This window comes from Leptidea sinapis, chromosome 17 (assembly GCF_905404315.1).
Source record: "Leptidea sinapis chromosome 17, ilLepSina1.1, whole genome shotgun sequence".
Taxonomy (NCBI): domain Eukaryota; kingdom Metazoa; phylum Arthropoda; class Insecta; order Lepidoptera; family Pieridae; genus Leptidea; species Leptidea sinapis.
In genome coordinates, this window is record NC_066281.1 from 5426571 (window position 1) to 5452453 (window position 25883).

At 34.9% G+C, this 25883-nt stretch overlaps 1 protein-coding gene across 4 annotated transcripts; it reads right to left on the reverse strand.

Annotated features, from left to right (window-relative positions):
* Positions 1-16260: 16260 nt before the first annotated feature.
* LOC126969278 (uncharacterized) lies at positions 16261-24774 on the reverse strand. Of its 4 annotated transcripts, none has more exons than XM_050814664.1 (2): positions 24631-24774; positions 16261-18783 (listed from the first exon to the last, which is right to left on the reverse strand). In XM_050814664.1, exon 2 carries the CDS (start codon positions 18779-18781, stop codon positions 18284-18286), a length of 498 nt encoding a protein of 165 aa, XP_050670621.1. In that variant the 5' UTR covers positions 18782-18783; positions 24631-24774; the 3' UTR covers positions 16261-18283. The 4 variants fall into 4 exon arrangements, with proteins under 4 accessions (XP_050670621.1, XP_050670620.1, XP_050670619.1 ...); XM_050814663.1 differs by having other exon boundaries at positions 16261-18787; XM_050814662.1 differs by lacking the exon at positions 24631-24774 and adding an exon at positions 23884-24327 and having other exon boundaries at positions 16261-18787.
* Between the last annotated feature and the right edge of the window lie 1109 nt (positions 24775-25883).

The following is a 25883-nucleotide window of genomic DNA, read 5'->3' on the forward strand; positions in this document are numbered from 1 at the left end:
ATTGCGTTCTGCGATGGAGTTGCATTTATTAAAACTTCAATAAAGCTTGTCGAAATAGCTGAAATAACTTTTTTGTATGTTGTATTTGCTTTTTTATAACTTGGTTAAAATTCTATTGAAATATATAACTATCGGGGATTGCTCTTATTATTAGGATCGACATTTTTATTTTTATTTATAGTCGTTTGCCCTGATTTGCTCAGATTGAAGTTGATAAAAAAAATAAAAAAAAATACTGGTTATACTTACCTTTTAATTATATCTTTAAATTTGAACAGGTATGTATGATTTTCATATATAAATACAGCATTCTTCAAGAAGGATTTATTAAAATCGTACAATAAGTTTAAAAAAAAAAACATACATATACATACAAATATTTTCTCTTTATTATTGAAGTTAGTATATTAACCACAGATACTCATTGATACTTACGTAAAAATTACCAACAATCTGTTCAGTGTAGAAATTTCATAAAATCTAAGATATATCTAAGAGCAACAAAATCCCAGACAATGTTCAAAGCAAATGTGTAACGAAATTCAAAAGCATTTTTAAAAGACGTTTGTGTGGTATATGTTACTAAAACACAAATGACTTTCTTAATGATACCACAGATTGGAATATGATATTATATGTTTACGATATTTTAAAAGAATGAAACTCCTATCGCATCTTTTAAATCATATAATAAGTTAGTCTACTTAACATAATCTAATATATAAAATTCTCGTGTCACGGTGTGCGGGACCGAACTCCTCCGAAATGGCTTGACCGATTCTCATGAAATTTTCAGTGCATATTGGGTAGGTCTGAGAGTCGGACAACATCTATTTTTCATCCCCCTAAATGTTAAGGGTGGTCCACACGATATTTTCTTTTTTAATTTAATTGACACTTTTTTTTCAATTTGATTATGAGTCAGCATTAAAAAATACATACAATTTCAAATTTTCACCCATCTACGATCAACACTTACTTTTGTATTGCGATTTTATTATTATTCTAATCAAACCACAGACACGCAATAGAGTTACAATATGGCAATCGAATATAATGATTATTGTAGTACCATATATTTTATGTATGATATATTTGGTAGGTCTGAGAATCGGTCGTCATCTATTTTTATACCCTAAAAATATTAATTATTGATTTTTTTTATTACTTTATATGGCAATACAACGTTTGCTGGGCCAGCTAGTATTAGGTATACAATTTTAGTTGGCCTGCGTAGGACAAGACAAGAACCATGCATCATTATATAACTACTGTACTATTGTAAGCCTTCTTTGTCATAATTTTTTTTATAGAATAGCAGGACAAACGAGGGTACGGGTCACCTGGTGTTAAGTGATCACCGCCGCCCACAATCACTTGCAACACCAGAGGAATCACAGGAGCGTTGCCGGCCTTTAAGGAAGGTGTACGCGCTTTTTTTGAAGGTATGATGCATGATGTATCGTCCCGGAAATACCGCACAAGGAATCTCATTCCACACATAAAATATTTGAGTTTTTAACCGACTTCAAAAAAGGAGGAGGTTCTCAATTCGCCGGTATTTTTTTTTATGTTTGTTACCTCAAAACTTTCGACTGGGTGAACCGATTTTGATAAATCTTTTTTTATTTGAAAGCTGGTGCTTCCCGTGTGGTCCCATTGAAGTTGGTCCAGATCTGACAATGGAATCCATGAGAAAAATCATAAAAGTCTTAAATTTGCTATACATACGTATAGCAAATTGCATGATAAATTTACGAATAACTCAATATCGCGCCAACCGATTTCGATGATTCTTTTTTTATTGGAAAGGATATACTTCAAAGATAGTTTGGTGAGAGTTTGGTTAGGTTCGGATTACGGAATCCATGACAAAGTAACGGAACACTGTCTGCAATCAAATTGCAAAGTACTTACGTTCTTTGCTGCATTGAAAATTTTTGTATATTTACTCATACTTAGACAAATTGTTAGTTAGTGTACTTCAAATTCACTAAAAAACATAAAATAAAAAATATTTTCAACAAAACAACAACCGCCTTCAAAAACACTATTCCAAAACAATAAATATATGCACTAAAAAGTATAAAAATAATTGCGTATTTTTATACAATCTAATTAATTAATTTTATTCTAGTTACGATTATTGTAATTTTTGGAGTCGGTGCCATCCAAGATAGGTTTGTTACTACATACATAGTTATAGGTGAGATGTGCTTGAGTCGTGAGGAGGCGAGAGGCGAGAGCGGGTCGCGGCGGAAGGAAACCGATTCCAAAATAACAATAATCGTAACTAGAATAAGATTAATTAATTAGATTATATAAAAATTCGCAACTATTTTTATACTTTTTAGTGCACATTATATCTATTGTTTTGGACACTGTTTTTGAAGGCAGTTGTTGTTTTGTTAAAAAAATTTTTAATTTGTATAACATTGTGAATCGTTTATAACTTATTGAAGGAAGAATTTTAATTTGATTTACCATTAAGAAGTATTTACTTGTGTCGTGTAATCTAAAGCACACAGCATCTTTTTAGTCACCATATTAAGGAAACATTTGATACACCTTAAATTTAAATTATATAATTACTAGTTGACACACGTTGTTTTGTTAATAATAAAAAAACTCCTGCGCGTGGAATTTCTCAAAATCTTTACGTTAAGCGTTCTTACTGACCTCTACTCGGCGAAAGGGATATTCCTACCAAATTTCAAGTTTCTAAACCTTCCGGTTCCAGAGATATCGTGATGATCAATATATATAAAATTTTACCAACGGGAGGATCCTTTGCACAGGAAGCCGGCTAGATTATGGGTACCACAACGGCGGCTATTTCTGCCGTGAAGCAGTAATGTGTAATCATTACTGTGTTTCGGTCTGAAGGGCGCCGTAGGTAGTTAAATTACTGGGCAAATGCAACTTGACAACTTATGTCTCAAGGTGACGAGCGCAGTTGTAGTGCCGCTCAGAAATTGTTTTTCAATAATCCTGAGCTGCACTGCATTCAGCGGCGAATCAATTACCATCAGCTGAACGTCCTGCTCGTCTCGTCCCTTACTGTCATAAAAAAACGGATGGAAGTCTCTTATCTCTTTTATATGTAGGTATAACATGAAAAAATATTACTGACATATATGTTAGGTAAAAATAAAGTGTTTAGGCCTTGTTTTAAACTATACAAGTGAAGTTACAAATAGGCTACTTGCTACTTATCTATGGAATAAAATATGTATAAATAGTTTTTTTGATCTAGTAGCATATATATCATAGTTATGTATAAACTGTAGTACTACCTAAGAAATTAATTAAACTGAATGTGCTCAAAGAACTAAGAATATATACGGTACTATCGCAAAGTAACTGCAAAGTCCGTTTGAGAGTCACAGACAGAGTTTGTTGTTTAGTTAAGCATCCCGAGGCAATCCAATTACATCGATGTTTGCTGTCTCAAAGGCAAGTCTCAAAGCTCGCATTGCTTGGTCCTTCCGCACCGGTACACCCTTGAAAGCCTTCGAAACTCATCCGACTGTGAGGGTTCCATTCAGTTCATGAGTAACTTATTTCTTATTTTTCCGATACGATTTACCAATTGTTAAGGGTGTATTTGGGCATGAAAATACAGTAACAATGTTATATTGCTATCGTTTAATTTTATGTAACAAAATTCAGACAAATATTTCTTCTCTACAAAATATTATGTTCCGTTAACCGCTTTTTCTTTTTTAAGAGAAGCAATGTATTTATTCTTATCAAAGCCAAATAAACATTAATTAAATAGGTTTAACCTAAGGGCTTTTGAATCATCATTATATTATATAATGATACTTCATTTAAATTACTAAATCTAACAAATATTTGGAAAAAGTAGAGCTCCTGAGAAGAACCTACAAGAAACTTAACGCGTAGTCTCTTATCAGCAAATATATTTTTATGTCAAGAACGTTCTTGTAATGACAATCAAATTTAATAATATTTAGTTAAATATATATAAATAAAGTTAAATATATATTTAGTTAATTTTTTATAATCAAGAGAATAAGTAATTGATATCCAATTACGGATTTATACTCTAGACAATCCCTTATATCTTCATCGTTATTTTTCAATCATAAAACTCTTGTTATAGAAATTATATTTATATATAAATTATATTAAGCGGAATTTATGCGAATGTGAATTTTGGTTATATTAGCGGTGAAATAGACAACTGTCATAATGGCACAGATGACAATGCGTCGGTTGTCTATGGTATTTCTCTGTCTACAGGCGTCGGCTATAATAATAAGAAAAATAATAAGTTCTGTTATTGACGTCATAGCACCATATCTAGCACTAGTTTTTAATAGCTGTATTGAACATGGCGTGTTTCCTGACCTTCTAAAGTATAGTAAAATTACACCAATATTTAAATGCGGACTCACTTCTGACCCGAATAACTATCGCCCTGTTTCAGTGTTGCCGACCCTTAGTAAAATTTTTGAAAAAATTATTTTAAGCCAAACGCTTACTCACCTTAACACTTATAAATTACTTCATATTTAAAAACAATTTGGCTTTACTAGGGGACGCTCGACTACGGATGCAGGTGTTGAACTCATCAGAAATATTTTTGAGGCCTGGGAGGAATCACAGAATGCACTTGGTATCTTCTGTGATTAATCTAAGGTTTTTGATTGTGTTCAACATTCAACGCTGGCCAGGAAGCTATGTCACTATGGTATAAGAGGATCTGCACTCGATCTTCTGATCTCATATTTAAATAATAGGATTCAGAGGGTCAAGGTGAATGGCAGGAGATCTCCTGGGACTCCTCTCGGTATGGGGGTACCACAAGGGTCTATTCTTGGACCCTTCCTCTTCCTAATTCATATAAATGATCTACCTAACCTTGTAGAAAAAAAACACAAGGTGGTTTTTTTTGCGGATGACACTCCACTTATATTCAAAGTGAAACGAAGCCAAGTTTTATATGACGAAGTAAACAATCCTCTATCTGACATCGTGTACTGGTTTAGCGCCAATAACTTATTGTTAAATAGTCATAAAACCAAATATATTAAATTCACCGCGCCAAATGTCAAAAATGTAGATGCGAATATTTTATTAAATGGAGAGGTGGTAAAATCAGTGGAATCTGCTGTATTTCTTGGCATTACTCTTGATTCCAAATTGCAGTGGGGCCCCCATATTGAAGGATTGGCGAATAGGCTTAGTTCTGCAGCATATGCGGTTCAGAAAATTAGACGGTTAACTAACATAGATACGGCGAGATTAGTAAACTTTAGTTATTTTCATAGTATTATGTCCTATGGTATATTGTTATGGGGCAGTGCGGCCGATATTAATATTATCTTTGTGCTGCAGAAGAGGGCTATTCGCGCGATTTATAACCTAGGACCTAAAGAATCATTAAGAGAAAATTTTTAAGAAATAAACATTTTGACTGTTGCTTCTCAATACATTTTTGATAATGTTCTGTATGTTCATAAGCACATTTCATAAGCAGAGGAATTTTCTAGACATTCATAATGTTAACACGAGGAACAAACATAAACTTGTTATGCCTACTACTCGGTTGGGTCGAGTTAGTAAGTCTTTTGTTGGGCGATGTATATGCTTCTACAATATGATTCCAGAAAATGTACAAAACAAATGTGTTACGAAATTTAAAAGAATTGTTAAAAAACGTTTGTGTGGGAAAGGTTATTATAGCATAAACGATTTTCTTAATGACACCACGGACTGGGAAAGCGAACACCCTCAGGCTCTTTAATTATAAATGTTTATTGTACGATATTACATTGTAATCCATATTTTATATTAAAAAAAAAGCCCGCTGAGTTTCTTGCGCCCATTCTTCTCAGGTCTGAGGCAGTCTCTTTTGAATGGGTGGTAGTTTTTGACGTTCAATAAGTGATTTTAAATCCTATTTTGAATAAAAATATTTGAATTTGAATAAATTGGCCCCAAATAACAATAAAAAAAAAAAATTGCGGCGCATCCAATATTCATAAATTATAACTAAAATTTTGATGCAATCGTCGAATAATTATCAAAATAAAACAATTTTTAAAGTATTAAAACGCGTGTAATTGTAACTGTTTTTTTACAATAGATTTTGCTTAAAAGTTAAATTTATATTATTATTTACATTACACGTTTCGAGACCTTTCCAGATCACGTTTTCAGCAGGACGCCGTCCTTTATAAAGTGTTTTATTTAAATGTGTAACACTCACGCTAATTTTACCAGTGGGAGGCTCCTTCGCACAGGAAGCCGGCTAGATTATGGGTACCACAACGGCGCCTATTTCTGCCGTGAAGCGGTAATGTGTAAACATTACTGTGTTTCGGTCTGAAGGGCGCCGTAGCTAGTGAAACTAATGGGTAAATGAGACTTAACATCTTATGTCTCAATTTGACTAGCGCAATTGTAGTACCACTCAGAATTTTTGGGTTTTTCAAGAATCCTGAAGGGCACTGCACTGTGTAAGGCGTATCAATTATTTATTTTATTTGTCGATGCGTGTATTAATCAATCCATGCTATTTTGATAAAAATTTTGATGAAAATACTTACAACTATGTACATATACAAATAGGCAATATTCTCTATAGAACCAAAAATAACTCAGTGAAAATGGGAGTCCTTACTAACGTTTTGAAGTGATAAGTCCTTGTTGATGTGCTACTTTGGTAAGGCGTAAAAGCAAACAAAGAAAAAAAAAGTATATATATACCTAATATACATAATATTATGAACAGACAACATGAAACAAAAATTTGCCAATAACCGCTCTACATAGATAATCCTAATCTATGCTTCTTGTATTACGAAATTCAAAAGAATTGTTAACAACATTTTGTGTTTTAAATGTTACTATATCATAAATGACTTTTTTAATGATACCACAGATTGCGAATGCAGCGACCGCCCTCAGGCTATTAAATAAAAAGTTTTATTGTACGATATTACATTGCAGTTTTTGACTTACAATAAGTGATATCATGATATCCTATTTGACATAAAAATATTCTAATTTGATAAAAATAATGGCAGTTTACTCTCAATATATATATAAAAAACATCATGCATAAAATCAAAGAATGTTAGTATCAAAAAATAGCCACAGTCAAAATATAATTTAAAAAATAACGATTAACACGAAATGTGGAAAAGTAGACTTTTTTTATACATTTTTGCAATACTCTACTACTCGTCCGTGTACTCTACATAAAACTATACAAAATTTGTCAATCATTACATTTAGTGTGTAAATAGTTATGAGGCCTAATACATTAACAGTTTAAGAGACTTTATAAATGATAAGGCTGCTAGGCAGTAAAATAGATTGCTCTTAATCATTTATTTATGTCATCACAATTTTTTGCTAACTTGTTTCGAGTCCAGGTACTGAAGCCACACCATAATTTTGAATTATAGCCTTACGTTTCAAAGAATCAAAACAATGATTCTATATCTTAATATTCTATACCATAGATATTAACAATTACATATATAACATGCACATCATGATAAATAGCGCAGTAAATAAAAAATTATGACAAATACGTTGACAAGACAAGAAGAATTAATGTTTATTTGTTTACTACTCATTACATTATTTTAATTTAAGTCGTACTACCAAATAAACACTTAGGTACGTATATCTTTATTAGAAAAAGAGCCAAAACTATTGGGCGTCAGTGTTGTTGACCAAAACTATGTTGGTCATTCGTTAAATCACATAAAAAAGACCACGGCAAGTTACCAGCTGTCCTTAATTACTTAGAGAAATCAGCTGAAAGTGGAGAAACCGTATGTAACCTCGTTGCTGAGTATTTTCAGTCTAATTTTCTTTCTACTCCCGACGCAGACGCTAACAGAACTCACAATACCCCGCATTTTGAACACAACGCTCAGTGTTTGTGTGATATAGAAATAGACCCTGAAAAAATATATAGACTTATCATATCTCTTGACTTGTCGAAAGGAGCTGTATCTGGCGAACTACCAATGTTTAATATTAAGATTGCAAAAAATTTAACTACAACTCTAACTCTTCTATATAGAAGATCAGTTGATAAAAGTATAGTTCCTAAAACTTGGAAATCTGCATTAGTAACTCCAGTTCAAAAAAATGGCGGGAGGGGGTTCATGAAGATACCATATTTACTGACTATGTCGATGTGACATCACTTATTGAAAGTCAAAAACTACCACCCATTTCAAAATGAATGCGTCAGACCTGAGAAGAACGGGCGCAACAAACTCAGCGGGCTTTTTTTTCATCGAAAAAAGATGTTTACAAAATAATATTGCACAATTAAACTTATTATTTAATAGCCTGAGGGCGGTCACTTTGTTCATGTGTCTTTTATAATATCACTATTTTTATATTGTATTCCACTAATTCACTAGCACTACACTAACTCAAAAGGTTTTGTTCGTTTTAGTCTTCTTACTATAACAGTGATGTTAAGGTCCCGATGGAGTTCGCTGTTTCCAACGTACCAAGGTGCGTTCACAATTTCCCTTAATACTTATTCTGGAAGCGTTGTATGATTTGAATATTTGTTTGTTTGGTGCAGCCCCACAGCTGGATAAGTCCATACAGGCATAAGGACTTGCTTGTACAATAAAGCTTTATTTTGTACTGACATCTTAGAGTGTCTTCCTAGACGCCAGTACGTATTATTAAAACAAAGTTCTAATTGTTCTCTTTTTTCTTGACGTGAGCCTTCCAACGGAGCTTTGCATCAAGAGTCATGCCCAGATATTAAGCTGTATGTTCGTATCTAAACTGGCTTGTAATCTGGTTTCTTATTACTAATTTTTTTAAAGTTTAATTCTCCATTTTTTAGTCCAATTACTGTGTTAACCGCTATTTGAACTTTCTCTGCTGCCTCTTTATGGTTACTACCCACGCCAATTAGAGCAATATCATCAGCAAAGGTCGCAATAACGTTATTTTCTATTTCAGGAATGTCATTTGTGAATAGTAGGTACAGAACCGGACCTAATACACTTCCCTGAGGCAGTCCAGCTTTTATCTCCTTAATTTCTGAACATACATCCTCTTGTCGAATCTTCCCGAAAATTGCTATAAGCCAAATTCAGAAAATTTTACACGAAGAATTGAAAGTTTGAAAACTTTGTTGTCGTTGGATCCCTCATGAACTGACAGCGGAGCAAAAGCGCGCTCGCGTGGAATGGTGCTCACAGATGCTAATGAAGTACGACCACGAACATTCTAATGCTGTTTATGACATTGTCACAGGAGACGAAACGTGGATTTATTGTTTTGAACCCGAAAAAAACAGCAATCCTGTGAATGGGTGTTAAGTGAGGCAGGCGAGAAACGTTGGTAAAAAAATTATCGCATTTTTTTCTCAGCTACGGGTCCCATCTGCATAATTCCATTTGAAGATGAAATGAGTGTCAAAGAATGCCGAGTGGTATTCGACCATTTGTTTATTTATTGACGAAAGAGTAAAATGTTTCTTGGACTCTGCCATTTCATTTAACTGAGTATTATTTCATTTTATATTCTACATAAAAATCATTAATACAACTTCCATATTTTAAAATTTTCTATCTATAAATAAACTAATTGAGACTAAGAAAGTGAAGGTTGGATAATATAATAGAAAGTTAATATAACGTTGTTATTGAATATTAAAGTCGCAAAATTGAAAACTTTATAAATAATGAATGTATTACAAAAGCAGAAATAAATAAACAAGTACACATGGAGATTTTCAATAAATATAACTGAGCAATTTGAGCGTTAAATTTTAACGGTTAAAAAATTGTTTCAATTGATTCTTTTCTGTCGGAAGTCTCAGTTACTCAAAACACACAAAATAATATGAGTAACCCTCAAGTCACACCTAAAGAAAGTTTTACTTCAAAAATTCTTCTTAAACTTTTTTTATGGGAGAGGTCTAATAGACGTACGTATGCTACGTGTCACCTGATGGTATGTGATCACCAGAGCTCATGCTCTCTTCTAACACCAGAGGTATCACAAGAGCGTTGCCGATCCTAGAAAGCATCGAATAAACGTATAAAGCGTACGTTTATGAATCTTAAAACCTAAAACACATCGGTACGTGTCGGGCGAGAATCAAAACGGTCAATGATTCTACCTATTGCCTCACCGACGCTTCTAAATTCGAAATTTCCTAAGAAATAAACAAAAAATAATGTTTACGTGAAGTTAAGAAGCTTTGTTTTAATACGGTAGGTTTACATATATTTGCACTCTCTTCTAAGATCACTTTTTATATCTACACAATAGACTTTCCTCGAGCATCTCATTATTTCCTTCCGCTAAGCTCTTTGTGAAAGGACCAAGGAATACTTACTACATTTAACCTCGCTATATTCCCTAGAGCTTAGAAATATTTTCTAGACAGTTCTTTAGTACAGTCTATGTTGTTGATGCTTTAAATTAATTTTGAAATTGCATTTCTGTAGGAGTTATGAAACATCTTTAAGTTTAGAGTGCTCATTCATGAGTTGTTGAGGAAGTTTCTACATGGATGATACTTCCGATAGTGTAGCTAGTGATAGTATGTTTTTTTACATGTTCTCTGTATTATAAAAAAAACATTGCGTGCGTACAAAATACACATGTCAGAAGTGAAACCTGCATGATGCATGAACCTCTAAACTGCATATGAATTCCTGGTACGTGTTGCTAAGATGACACATGATTTCAACCGCTATGAAAGACATTCCTACCACCACTAATATATATATATATAATATGTTCTCCTGGTGTCTATGTAGTAATACTTCGTGCGCTTGGAGTCAGAATATATTAAGGTATACTCGCGCCATACTTAAGACAATCTCTTCTTTAACTATGATCGCCTGGTACCAAAACATTGTATTATACTTCCTATCTCATTATCTCCCATGTTATATATTATGAATTGATGTGACTGCTCTTTTTACTGTCGCTTTTTCGTTTCGTCGACTTTCAAATCACAACGATGATAAAGAAGTTTTCACTTCAATAGTATGCATATTTCTGTCTCATTCTTTGCCGGCTTCATCCTACACATTTTTCTATTTGTGTCTCTTACCTGTCGTTTTTTCCGTTGCATTCGGTTTGAAATCACAACGATTCTAAAGAAGTTTCACTTCAAAAATAAGATTTTTTTTTGCTATGCCATAATCTTTTAATTCTTTAACGGCTGTACCCAATATACTATCTACAGATAGAGATAAATTACTACCTTCTAATGTCAGTAATTAGCAGTCAATAATCTGAAGCTGTTCCAATATAGCCGATAAGTCATTCTTATATTGGGACGCGTGAATTGCAATTTCCATACAAACTTCTATCACTGGTAAGCTGTACGTCGTCCCATTGACAGACAGCGTGTCCGGATGAGGTGAGTTACCGTCGATAATTTCATTGGGACAGAAAAGTCAACGACAGTTACGATTTTTATCTCAAGTAAGAGATGGACTGAATATTGGGAACGGCCGTTAATGCATATTTTATATCTGGTTTTTTTTAACGACATTTAATAAAGGAGGTATTTTTTGTTTTATTTTGTTTCCCTGCCCATTACAATGCAGTGCCGCTCAGGATTCTTGAAAAGCCCAAAAATTCGTAGAGGCACTAGGTACAATTGCGCTCGTCACCTTGAGACATAAGATGTTGAGTCTCATTTGCCCAGTAATTTCACTAGCTACTACGCCCTTCAGACCAAAACACAATAATGCTTACATATTACTGCTTCACGGCAGAAATAGGCGCCGTTGTGGTACCCATAATCTAGCCGGCATCCTGTGCCAAGGAGCCTTCCACTGGTAAAATTTAATATGTTCTCAATAAGTCTATTATTTTTTTATACTTTGTATATTTGTTACCTCATTTCGTTAATGTTTATGAACCAATTTGATTTTTTTGTCGTTTGAAATGATACGCTACCAGATGGGTCCACCATTGCAAAAAGGACACTCGGTCTTAGTCTGTGCACGTCTGAACAATTCTCGGCTTCACTAATTTGAAAACCCAAAAGTAGGTTTCTAAGAATTATTCTAGGAAGTATATTTTATTAGAAATGTTTTATCAACTCTAGTATTTTTTTTAATTGTTGTGCTGTTTTACGTGAAACAGAATGATTAGTATGATTAATGATGCAAATAAACAAATTGACAAATATTTACGTATCAACTCAATGAAATCTAATTTGTTACCATAATTCCGATAATTCTCACATTATTTTTTTCATATTCAAAAACTGATGCTATTGGCACGGACTAGTAAAAAAAGAAGGACTCCGCGCCGTGATATTAGCAAGTGAAGCACCTTTATACTAGTGTGTGTGCGGTTACGGCGGATACCAGTTACACAATTTTTTCTCACTTAAATAATCAGATATCCACAAATACTTTTATAGTATTGTTTTTACATTTTTTCACAACCCACGACGGCATTTTTAAAATATTTAATTGTGACGCAAACTGATCTGTCACAGACGATGGCAAATCTCATAATGGCGACCGATCTGCTTGTATTAGTGTAAGTGTATGCGTGGGACTATGTATTTACACGTTTACCGGCTTGTTTTGGTGCCTCACTATTATGTAACAGGGAGTCCTTATTTTTTTACTCGTCCGTGGCTATTGGTTTAAGGTTACTAAAATAAGAAACAAATAATGATATATAAGTGACGGTAAAGAGATATAAGTACAATAAGATAATTCACTAAATCTTTCCGTATTTTTGGTTCTACGTACTAAAAACTAACGCTTAAAGTTTCTCGACTACCAATGTGAAATACATTTATTTAATAAAACAATTCCGTCTTAACTTTTTATTTTGTCTGAGGTTACGGTGTTTGAAAATGGAACAACCTAGAGTATATAATATACTTCAAATTGTGTGATTGACGATGAGTATTATGCACGCCTCGCGAAGTGTTTGAGTTAGCTCTGCTCTCGACACGTCAAAACAGCCGTTTTCTCGTAACGGTTGGTGGCGGTCGGAATCAAAAAAGGGCAAATAAGAATACTGGGAGTTTATTGGGCCGTTTTTCTCTTCTAGGTCGGGATTCCACTACTCTGTACTGGCAGATTTGCCGGGAACCGGACCTGAGAGAGTTGTTCACATTACAGCGGATGCCACAAGAAAATTGGACAGTGAAGTACTAACCTTAATTGTCTTTGGACAAGACGCAGGTTAAATAGAGTAAAATGAAAACATTGAGTATATCCTATTTTACGGTATAATGTATGTTGTAGATAGCTTCATACAAATTGTACAGCCACAAGCCTTTCCGGCAGTTTTACTGGCCCGGCCGTCTGCCGTTCCAGCGTAGTGTAAACGCGGCCTTAGATTGGTATTTATTTCGGAAGCGGTGGTAGAAGGAAATAAGTTTGAGAATAAAAATATCATTTTGTATATAATGAACCCAGCAACCTCCAGAATACAAAGTTTTCACCATAGACTTAGAATATACTACCGCATAGATGACCTGACAGTCTGACAAGGCGCCATACTCAATATATATTTGTTAACGAAAGTTAACTAGGGGTTTAGTATTCTAACGGCCGTTCCCAATATACTATCTACAGATAGAGATAAATTACTACGTTCTACTGTCAGTAATTAGCTGTCAATAATCTGAAGCTGTTCCAATATAGCCGATAAGTCATTCTTATATTGGGACGCATGAATTGCAATTTCCATACAAACTTCTATCACTGGTAAGCTATACGTCGTCCCATTGACAGACAGCGTGTCCGGATAAGGTGAGTTACCGTCGATAAGTTTATTGGGACAGAAAAGTCAACGATCATTACGATTATTATCTCAAGTAAGAGACAGACTGAATATTGGGAACGGCCGTAAGGAGCTAATGCCAAGCGTGGCTGACTGTTTATAACTTGTCAATCAAAATAGGTTACAGTAATCATAGGTTGTATTATATATTAACATCTTGTTGTATCTCTGTTAGAGATTTTGTTATCTCTCGCAAGGTTTGTTTGTATATACGCTAGTATTATTATTATATTTTAAATTTACGGCTTTAATACTATTAACTGCATTTAAGGAGATGTTTAGAATTATTATTTACAGGTGGGATCCTTCTTTCTATGCCGGCTAGATTATAGGTACCACAACGGCGCCTTTTTCTGCCGTGAAGCAGTAATGTGTGAGCATTATTGTGTTTTGGTCTGAAGGGCGCCTTAGTTAGTGAAATTACTGGGCAAATGAGACTTTACATCTTATGTCTCAAGGTGACGAGTGAGTAAATGAGTTGGTATTGTTCTCACGGCTCACGCGGAAGGGATCCAGCTACCAGCTCCTTACATTTGACCGCACGCAACAAAGAGCGGCCTGAACAATCAAAGATTTGGTTATTGCGTAGAGATGTGTTTTTCTTTATATTTTATACTGGGTTGTTTGTTGATGACGAGGCCTTATGAGACAGATTATTGCCGCTCAGAGGGCAACGGAGGGCTATTCTCTTAGTTTCTCTTCGAGATCGAATCAGAAATGAACAGGAACCAAAGTGAACGACATAGCCCAGATAATGGCGAAACTGAAGTGGCAGTGGGCAGGGACAGATGGCTGTTGGGGCAGTAAAGACCTCTAATGGCGACCACGTACCGGAAGACGTAGTGTTGGTAGGCCCCATACAAAATGGACTGCTGATCTGGTCAAGATCGTCAGAATAGGTAAAATGAGGGCAGCGCAGGATCGATCATCGTGGAGATCTTTCGGGGAAGCATTTGTCCAATAATAGTCATCTTCCGGCCGAAATAATGAGGATCATGTATGTGATATAAAGTGTCTTAAAGCAGCGTCCTGATTGGTCATCGTTATTACGAACTAGCGATGAGATTTCATCGTACGTCTAAAATACTATGGAGTGGAGTTAATATAATTGGCTACGCGCAATGTAACGAGTCAGGCAGTAGGATAGTTCGATCAAGGTGTAGCTATAACGATGCGGTGATATATAAATAATTAAATATTAGCTAGACCGGCAGCGGTCTTCTTTCGCTCATCAAAACACCCTTGTGTGACCAGACCATTTCCCGAGAAAATTTAAACGGAAAGTAATGCCATAATTATTGCGGTAACTGGGCGGTAGACTGTAAGGATGTGTTGCCGTAGCATTAGAACCGCAGAGTTGAGGAACCAACTTAAAGGCCAGCAATACATGTTTTGACTCCTCGTTTTCCCACCACGTTATAAGAGGGTTATTCGCGCTATTTATAGAATCATTAAGAGAAAAATTTAAAGAAATACACATTTTGACTATTGCTTCTCAATATATTCTTGATAATGTTCTATATGGTCATAAGCACATTGAGGAATTTGCTAGAAACTGTGACAATTATAATGTTAACACGAGGAACAAACATTTTATGCCTACTACTCGGCTAAGTCGAGTTAGTAAGTTTTTTGTGGGGCGATGGATGTATATGCTTTTACAAGATCCCAGAAAATGTTCAAAACAAAACAAAAGTATTACGATATTCAAAAGAATTGTTAATAAACGTTTGTGTGGTAAAAGTAAATATAACATAAATGACTTTCTTAAAGATTCCACAGATTGGGAATGGAGCGACCACCCCCAGGCATTCTCCTAAGGATTTCCTCATTTCTGATTCGATCTCGCAGGAAACTCCGAGCAAGCTATGCTCGGAGTCTCCACTACCCTTTGATTTAGCAAGCGACCACGTCTGCGTATCGAAAGTCATCACTGGCAACACACACTGGTTGAAAACCTTCGTCTTCAGACACTGTGGTATTTGAGATGAGAAGATTTTACGGAGCTTCCCGAACGCTGTCCATTCGAGTTGGATTCGACGAGTTACCTCTTTCGTGAAATTGGACCTGACTAACTGGAGTCTACGTTATTGACTGCCAATAAATATGATTTGATTTGAGATATACTGTAAGTAAAAGTGGAATGTATTTCAAATCAAAATCAAGATTAGTTTATTCACGTAGGTCACGGAAATGACACTTATGAATGTCAAAAAAAAATTTATTTTTCTTATTGAATCTACCTAGCTACTTCGTAAAGGGTTGAGCTAATGAGAAGAAGTAGCAAGAAGCTCATTGCCACTCTTTTATATCAAGATTTACATTTACATCGTTTTACAAATCATTTCAATTACAATATAATATGTAAAATGGGCAACAAATTAGAATTGTCCGCCCGGAACAATATCCTAAATAATGTAATAATCCCAAGTTAATGAAACACAACCATTTCACTTTTACCATAATTTATTTTACTGATAATTTAAGTACTTAAATAATAAAGGTAACAATAATTAAGTTTGGCATTCTAACTATCTTTCAAAACATAACCTTTTTAACCAATCACATAAATAAAACAAACATAATAATATTTTGTTTTTTTTTTTTTTTCAATTTTAAAACTAGGAGATCAAGACAATCAGGTAACATCATCTTTGAAGGCGATACGTGACATAAATATATTATCTATGTCAATTAAAAACAAACAAATACCTATATTTCCCCCAAAACTATCACCAATTATTATTATGGACGTAATGTAATCGAAATTCCTGATTGCACCCAAAAAATATTGCATTTAGCCTAAGACTATAAGAGCCTACACACATGAACGGATTTGGTACGGCCAAACCATCGGACACAGTCTGTTAGCGGACTATATTCCATGGTCCATTGTACAAAATTATTATTATTACCGTCCGGACCGTACCGAGTATAACATTGGTCCAATAGGTGTGAGGCGCCCAACGGACCATCTTATAGTCCGACCGTACCAAATCCGACCATGTGTTTAGGCTATAATAACATAAAATAGATTTTTTGCCAATTTATAAAAGTAATATAACTCTTTGAACAACACTAACGTAGTAACTAGAAACATATTTTTGATATCTTTATAGTATCTAAATGTTTTGAGTTTTCTGAAGTGTATATCCGCCAATATATAAACAGTCTTTAAACAATTCGACACATGTTTCGCCTCTACACGATGCATCATCAGGAGATTTTGACTCGCCAAACTCTGGCACGAGACTCCACTAGAGAAAACTCAAAACATTTGGATAATTATGGATTTCCGCAAAGTAACGACTACTTCAATATTTTTTTTTTCATCTATAATATATTAAACACTTACTCTTTTATATTATATTTAGATTGACTCACTATAAAATGTATTAAAATATTAAAAATTATCAAATAAAATATCGGTTCAGTTGGGTCTTTTAAAAGGACACTAAATTAAATTATAAGAATTAAGTCGATAAGCACTTCGGTTCATTCTATAGGACAGTGCAATCAGGTAAGCGTTTAGTATTTTATTACTAATGACGAAATTCATTATGCCATGGAATCATTAACCAATGTTTAATATAAATTGATTAAATTATCTAACAAATAGTTTGCAAGTTACATAATCTTCAGCTTCGGTGAACTGATTATAATTTTTATAATAATATTATCAATCCCCAGGGATATATAAAAAACTTTGATTAATATATTAAAAAACTTTTAGGCTGCTGTAGAAATATTATAAATTTATAAAACTTTTATAATTATGCTAAAAATATAACGCATATATTTCTTATTTATTAAACTCACAATATTGCGGGTAACCATCTGATGTTAATATTGAATTATTCTTTTAATTCAATTATCGATATTAAAAATATAATGTTACTCATATTATGATGACATTGTATTAAATTTCTCTGTGAGTTCGTTTTCATTCTGCAAATATATACTCATACATCCTTCGATGATATGTTCCCATAAATACACTTCTTTTTATCACAGCCCATAATTTTTCTATTATTATTAAATAACACAATTTAAACTATTAACATCAAATAACTTTCAGAACGTTATGCCCAGTAAGTACGTAAGGGAAACAATATTACGAGCTAAATCATATATTTGACTTATTACATGAGCTAGGCTCCACTTCTCTTCAATTCAGCATTCAAAACGTTTCCAAAATTACCTTACCCTAGCCGAATGCCCAAATGTATATAATCTACACAACATTCACTTCTTAATTTATCCTTTAAGACACATATAAGGTGTTTACTCGGAGCACCTCTCGCCGGAAGGTTATCAGGAAAGGTACAATTTAAAATGTCCGATAATTGTATTACCTTAGCGTTGTTTTCATACAAGTTGGGGCTCTGGTATGTGTTTATCGAGAGGCTCTCTCGGGTGGGTTGCACATGACCTTTACTTACAACTAGATAGCTCTGTCCCTTTACGAGCATCATGATGATTGACACATAAAGTGGTAGAACTGGTCGAAGTTCACCGGCTCCAGATCAAATTCTTTTTCCGACTTGTCTAGTAACTCCGGGTTTCGTTTCAAGAAGTTCCTAACCCAATCCTCGCCTGCCATTCTGGCGTTTACATCAAATGGGTGGTTTAGGTGGTTGTCTTCAGCGTACTGAAACGCCAGCTCTCTTATATCCCTCCTAGATACACCCATGAAGTATTTCTCCATGCTCTTTATATATCCAACTAAGTCTTTTTCCTGGCTTTCAGTGAACACGCGTCTGTAGTGTCCCATTAGGGGTTTGGTGTCATCTGGCTGTTGGTATCTCACTTTGCTGGCTCGTCTCTGCAGGGTAGAGCGAGGTATGTGGAAGGTCCTGGCAGCCAGTTTGTAGCCCATCTTGCCTGACACGACGGCTGCAACAGCTTTCGCCATTTCCTCCTCATTCCAAGATTGGCGGCCGCTCATTCTTTCGTATTTTCTTACCATGACTGTCTGGAACGAAACAATTTGTGGTTATTTTTGTAAAATATCAAACGAATCACGACGGTGGCTCAAGACCATCAGAAGCGTGCATTATCGATTTGTTTGCTCGCCAGTCGAACTTACGCAGCAAGTTAAAGCAATGATAGAAACCTATACCTATATTTTTTAAATATCTAGTGCCTTTCACTGTGACACAGTCTCAAATAATCACCCCTATTTGTAACCGACTTCGAAAAGGAGGAGGTTCTCAATTCATTCGGTATTTTTTTACGCTGAGATTTATGATCTGATTTACAAGATTCATCTCTAGTTTGATGTGGAATGCTTGCTATTGGTTACATAAAAATTTGACAAATTTTTTGCCCAGTGCTTTTCATTTTATGATAATTTTTTATGAATATTTTTGTATACGTGGATGATATAATTATAGTATGTACGGCTATTATTATTTTTTATGATAAAGTATTAACCTGTGTCCCGATAAGTGGTTCTTAGGCTATCTGTGATTCAAAGCTAACAAATGTTATTCACGATATTTAAGATTTTAGTAACAAGAACGTTAAATAGAGTTGCGAACAGCATTTTTTTGGAGTCGATTCCTTTTTCCGCTCTTGTTTCTTGGGATCTATATTGTTAAAGGCACGGGGCACCTTTCGTAGGCCTACCCATAGTTACATAACAACCTACATGGGTACCTTCAAAAAAAGCGCGTACACCTTCCTTAAAGGCCGGCAACGCTCTTGTGATTCCTCTGGTGTTGCAAGAGAATGTGGGCGGCGGTGATCACTTAACACCAGGTGACCCGTACGCTCGTTTGTCCTACTATTCCATAAAAAAAACCGATAATTAAAAAGCATACACTAAAAAGTAAAAATAAAAAAAACTTCGTTTAAAAAACCGTTCGAAATCTGAAAAGTATAAATTAACTTCATAAAGATTTAATTTAAAATACCTCTTATGCCAACCTGACACCTTTAATATGAATAAATACTACCTATTAATAGGTTTGAAGTCGGTGCCAAGCCAAATGTAACAGCAGGTACCTTTGAGCAGGATAGCTTCGTCTAGAACAAAACAACCCAAGCGGGTAGGCACCGTCTTATAACCTATCAATAGGTTGCCTTTTATACGTATTAAAGGTATCAGGTTTGCATAAGAAGTGTATTAAATTAAATCTTTATTAAGTTATTTTATAGTTTTCAGTTTTTGAAGTCGGTTTTTTTAACGTATTTTTTTATAAATTTGACATTATCTTAAGATAAAGTTATGTGATGATGTCTTGGATAAGGCATCATTCAAAAATTTTAACCAGACATTGAAATGAAAGGGGTTATGAAATACTTGCACAAATTTGCACAACTTAAAGGGGTCGACCTTACAAACTAATTTGTGTTGAATATTAAAGCCATTGTAAAATACTATATTGATTGAAACCCTTGAATTACTTGTGTGTTCTTCTCACGAGCTCTACATTTTCCGGGCATAATATGGCAGATTCAGTATATTGAAGAATTATTTATAGTGACGACTCAAAAGCGCATAGTTTAATCCATAATTGAATAAAGTTTATTTGACTTTTGACATGTTTGTTCGTTAAGTCTCCTTGGTCTTGTCTCCTTTGTGAATATTACTTATGCCGACTGTACAACTTTATACCTCCTGAAGTTCCCCGCCCAACTCCTTTGAATAGTTTTCACTCCTTTCCCTAGTTTTCACTCCTTTTGTATATATTTTGTGTAAATACATTAAAATAAAAAAGACTAAGTTGTAAATATCACAAAATGCTTATATTTCATAATTTAAGTAATTATATTTGTATATGTCCTTTATAGTCCTAACAGCATGTATATTTGTTTCAGGTATAAGAAAATAAAACTTGTTTCAATCTTAAGCACTGATCACTACCATTAAAATTAGAAAACAAATACTCTAAGCTTGGTGGTCTACCTTAACGTGACATTAGCATACTTGTGGTATACCTTCCTACAGAAGCCACAGTAAGATGAATAGAATAGTTATGCCGAAAATTTTATCAGTCAAGTAACCATTCATCCATCATATCTAAATATATTTCAATAAACGAAGCAAACCATTATTTGAACCATTAATATGTCAATTCTATCAGTTTATTACTCAACCGTAATGCAGTTCTGAACCATTTGCCATCTCCATTTCGTAGAGACCGTAATGGATAACCACGGCCTACCGGTTTTATAAACTTCGACCAATGCCAGCTCGAGGTAAAAAAGGTGTCTTAAGACATTTAGAGGCTACATTCAATGTTACTCTGAAGTAACATTTATGAATATGCAAATATAACTCTGGTAAATATTACTCGTTCTAACTAAATCACTGGTTTGGAGAATCGTGAATTAAATGAGATTATTTTTGTCTTTTATTGTTATTTTGGAAAACATCTAGTATCATCCATGAATGGATGCTTTAGTGTGTGACGTAAATAAATTAATACTCATTTCTTTTATACAAAACTTAAAAAATTAGAAAAAAATACTTCGTTTTATCATAATTAAACATTAGCTCATAAACAGAAAAGCTATATTTTAATGTGACTTTAATACATTTTTTTAAAAGCTTACTGACTGCTTAAATAATTTATATAAAACTAGCTGACCCGACAGACGATTTTCTGTACATTATTAATAAAATAGTATTTTTTTAAGAATTTGCCCATAATATTTAAAAAAAACATCAAGAATTATTTCGTACAAAATGCTCCCTGTTGTTATAATGAAAATGTTTCACAGCGGAACTGTCAAACCGTGCGTCACTAAATTCTCTCATAGAAAATATGTCCATACAAAACAAAAACTATCCTATCTCTCAAGTTGGACTAAACTGAACTCCATGCAGTAATCCCCATTAAAATCCGTTGATAAGTTGAGGAGTCCATCGAGGACAAACAACGTGTCACGTAATTTATATATTAGATTAATGACATTGCTTATCTACTAAAAAAAGTGAGTCATCTGTGCTAAGTAGTGAAGTACAAGGAAATTTGAATCATGTGTAAAATAATATCACGTCTCTCATTTCTGTCAGCAATCCAATCAATGATCAGATTTAACCACGTTTTATATAAATATCTTAGAGATAACATTTAAATCACCTCGTCTTTCAAATTATATATATATTATGGACGAGGAGGGCAAACTCACCTGGTGTTAAGTGATCACCGCCGCCCACATTCTCTTGCAACACCAGAGGAATCACAGGGCGTTGCCGGCCTTTAAGGCACCTTCCTTACGCGCTTTTTTTGAAGGTACCCATGTCGTATCGTCGCAGAAACAACGCACAAGGAAGTTCATTCCACAGCTTTGTAGTACGTGGAAGAAAGTTCCTTGGAAACCGAACTGTGGAGGATCCAAACGTCCGGATGGTGGGGATGATATCGATTGTTGATGACGATTGTCATGTCAATGTCATTGTCATTTTGAAAGAACCACTTTTTTTCATGGTAATTGTCAGTTAGGCCCAATTAAAGGTATTGAATGCAATATGAAAGTGACAGCAGACTAAATATTTAACCCACTTATGGGTACAAACACACACACCTACACATACATAAACTACTTTCGCTCTTCTGAGCTGAAAGGAAATAGGTACCTTGTTTTAATAAGTTTTCCATAGCGTAATTTTGTTTAATCCTCGTGAGTTTAAGTTTCTTGTTCGTAAGTTGCAAGTCATTCCCAATACAAGTGTCATAAAGTACCTTTTTTATGATAATATGGACGTTCAGCTGATGGTAATTGATACGCCCTGCCCATTACAATGCAGTGCCGCTTAGAATTCTCGAAAAACCCAAAAATTCTGAGCTGAATTATTGCGCTCGTCACCTTGAGACACGATGTTAAGTCTCATTTGCCCAGTAATTTCAGTAGCTACGGCGCCCTTCAGACCGAAACACAGTAATGCTTACTCATTACTGCTCCACGGTAGAAATTGGCGCCGTTGTGCTACCCATAATCTAGCCGGCATCCTGTGCAAAGGAGCCTCCCACTGGTACCTAACTTACTAGGACGCTTCGGTCACTAAATTGTTTTATTTTAAAATAAACAACGTTTTTTTCTTGTCGACGTTGTCCTGTTTAAAATTAAAAATACAGACGGACGGAATTCTGTAAAATTCTTACTCCTCTACCTGGCGAATGGAATATTTCTACAAGTCTCTAGGCCTTATGACTCCAGAGATATCGTGATGAGTCAATACATAGTCGGAGAACTTTTATATAATAAGTATGTTAAATACCTATATATAGATTTATTTTTAATTTTGCATCTTCATAGAATGGTAGGATAGTACATAACAAATGCTAGTTTTTGAGTCTTTTTATTTACTTTTGTAAAGGAAACAATAGGGGGCGCTGTAACAATATTAAAAAATTTTTAAGGCGCCATAATTTTTTGTTATTATAGGGGGCAACATGAATACACACTCTGTATAAATTCAAACTTACTTCTGCAGTTTATAATTAATGGCCCCCTGACACACAAACGGACGGACAATAGAGTTTGTAACAGGATTTTCGTTTATTTGAGAAACCGTATAAAATGTTGAATATATAAATATATATTAAAACAAGTTTTGATGAGTTCATATAAGTACAAATAACAACCCACTCATATACACATAAAAAAATATAAAATTTAAAATAAATATTTAAAAATGTAAACAGGATTCTAAAAAAAATGTTGTAAGCAAAGTTTAATTCATTGCAACATATTAAGATATATTTATTTAGTTTAATTAATCGAATAGGTATGTAGGCGATTGCCCCAAATTTTTAGTATAATAATTATCATAATACAACCAATATTCAAACAAATCTACTCAAAGTCTGTTTTACAACTAATCTCATAATGACAGGCGCATATTGAAAAATATTACCAAATTATCTACACAATGAACAAACATCTGAAAAGAATATTTACAAAAGAATACACGCGCCAACCAAGACCATGAGTTAGAAAACAATGAAGAAATGATGTCAAGTATCAACGTAATATTAATCATTCGCTAAATTTCATCGCAACGTACAATAAAGTATGACAATAAGAGCGAAAATCGCGTAAACAATAATGACTAACCGTGTTGACGACCGCACTCCACATTGTCGTAACAGCTGATAGTGAAAACAAGGCGATAAAATTTGCCCGTGTTTTCCCCGAACGATTACTTTGGAAACTGAATTGACGAATTGAACTCCAGGAACTTGACTCAAACGGCACGAAATTTGTAACTACGATCTAGAAATCACTGAGCATGCACCCGCGATAATACGTCATTTGTTTGTGTGACATTGTTGCCCGTCCAACGGGAAATACCACAGAGTAGCTAGCGGTCGCGCGTCCTTGAGTGACCGCGTCTTTTTTTTATCAGCTCAAGACAACGCCGCTCAGCTGTTTCAAATACATCTATCAACATCAACAGCGCGTCGAATCTATACTGTGACTAAACTAGTTTAGATGCAAACGGTCGCGTCCATCGCACATCTTATTGAGGCGGGACAATGTTTACATGTGAACATCGAGCAATGTATGACGCGCAACGCGAGCGAATGGCAACAAAGATATATAGATGGTAACACGTCAGTGGCACGGGCACAGCGCCGAGGTTATTATGACGCGTGACTTGCAAGGTTTTTGTTGCATTGCACGACGCCCCAAGGTTGCCAGTTGCGGCGCTCCTCTCCAAACTAACTGATATCTAATATTACGACTAGAACAATAGTGGAACTGTGGTCTGTGGGCGATGCGAACAACCTGACAATCGTAGCTCATGACACCAATGAAGTGCTAGTGGAAAGTTGATGGAGTTGAAAGGGGAGTACTCACGGGCCGAGGGTGGGCGATGGAGGCTCTCGGCGGCTGACTGGGTGCTAGCGGCGAGGGTGGCTGGCTGACGAGGAGGCACAGGGCACGGGGAGCTCGGGCTGCGTGCGGCCCGGTTGACGGCACTCGCGACACTGGCGCGGGGCCCGTCTTGCCCCGCGAGCGCGCGGCGGCCGCCCGGTGACGTCACGTGGCCCAGGGCTTTACTACGACTATTTTTGTCCACTAATTATTACCTTTGTCCAATCACTTACTGAAAAGGAAATCTGGTTTCACAATGCTAACAAGTCATTAAGATCAATCGATTGGTCGGGTATATCACTAAACGATGTTTAAATTAAATATTACGCCGTCCAAACTTAATCATTGTTTAAACTACGACGACGCATATAGCTCAGTGGTTAGTGACCCTGCCTAATCAGCTAAAGGTCCCGGGTTCAAATCTTGGTAGGTGCAAACATTTATATGATGAATATACATTACATATGTACCTATTTATGTATATTTCAGTAAGTTTGTTGTAATTAATATGTATCGATGTCTTATACCTAACCTTTAGTCACTCATGTGCCCATAGCATAGGCTATGCCTAGTTTTGGCAAGGTAATTTGTTTAAGAGCGTGTCATTAATTAATACCTCAATTCCGTGCACTCATAGTAATCATATACATAGATAAGAGGCGATTTTATTCATACAATAATAATTGTAATTGTCACGTAGAAAAGTGTAGGCTAGGTAATTTAATTTAGTGATGTGTGAAATGATACGAAACTCGTTACTAGATATTTAGCAACGTCATTAGCTCGCTAATTGCGGACATCATTACGAACTTGTTTTGTTCAAAATTAACATTCATTTTAAAGCGAACTGTGTTCTTGTTTTCAGTATCACGTACATAATAACTGAGAGAACGCACATATAACTAGATATGATTGTTATTCATTCAAAGTATTAATGCGTAATTGTGGTATTCTAAATAAAGCATTCATTTTGTGGCAGCTTCCCCATTTCAAATTTGAAATGTAACTACTGTAAGTGGCAGGTTTTCATACGAAAAATTAACCACATTTCGGGTTCATGTTTTCAGAATTATCACAGCTGTCACAAAAGATTTAAGGGAATCATATTCGCCTTCAAGCAATATTAGTTCAATTTCATATATTTTTTATCTAAAATACGATTTAAATTACTTATTTAAAGTAAAAATATCTCAGACCAGAGAAGAACGGACACAAAACCCAATGAGTTTCTTATT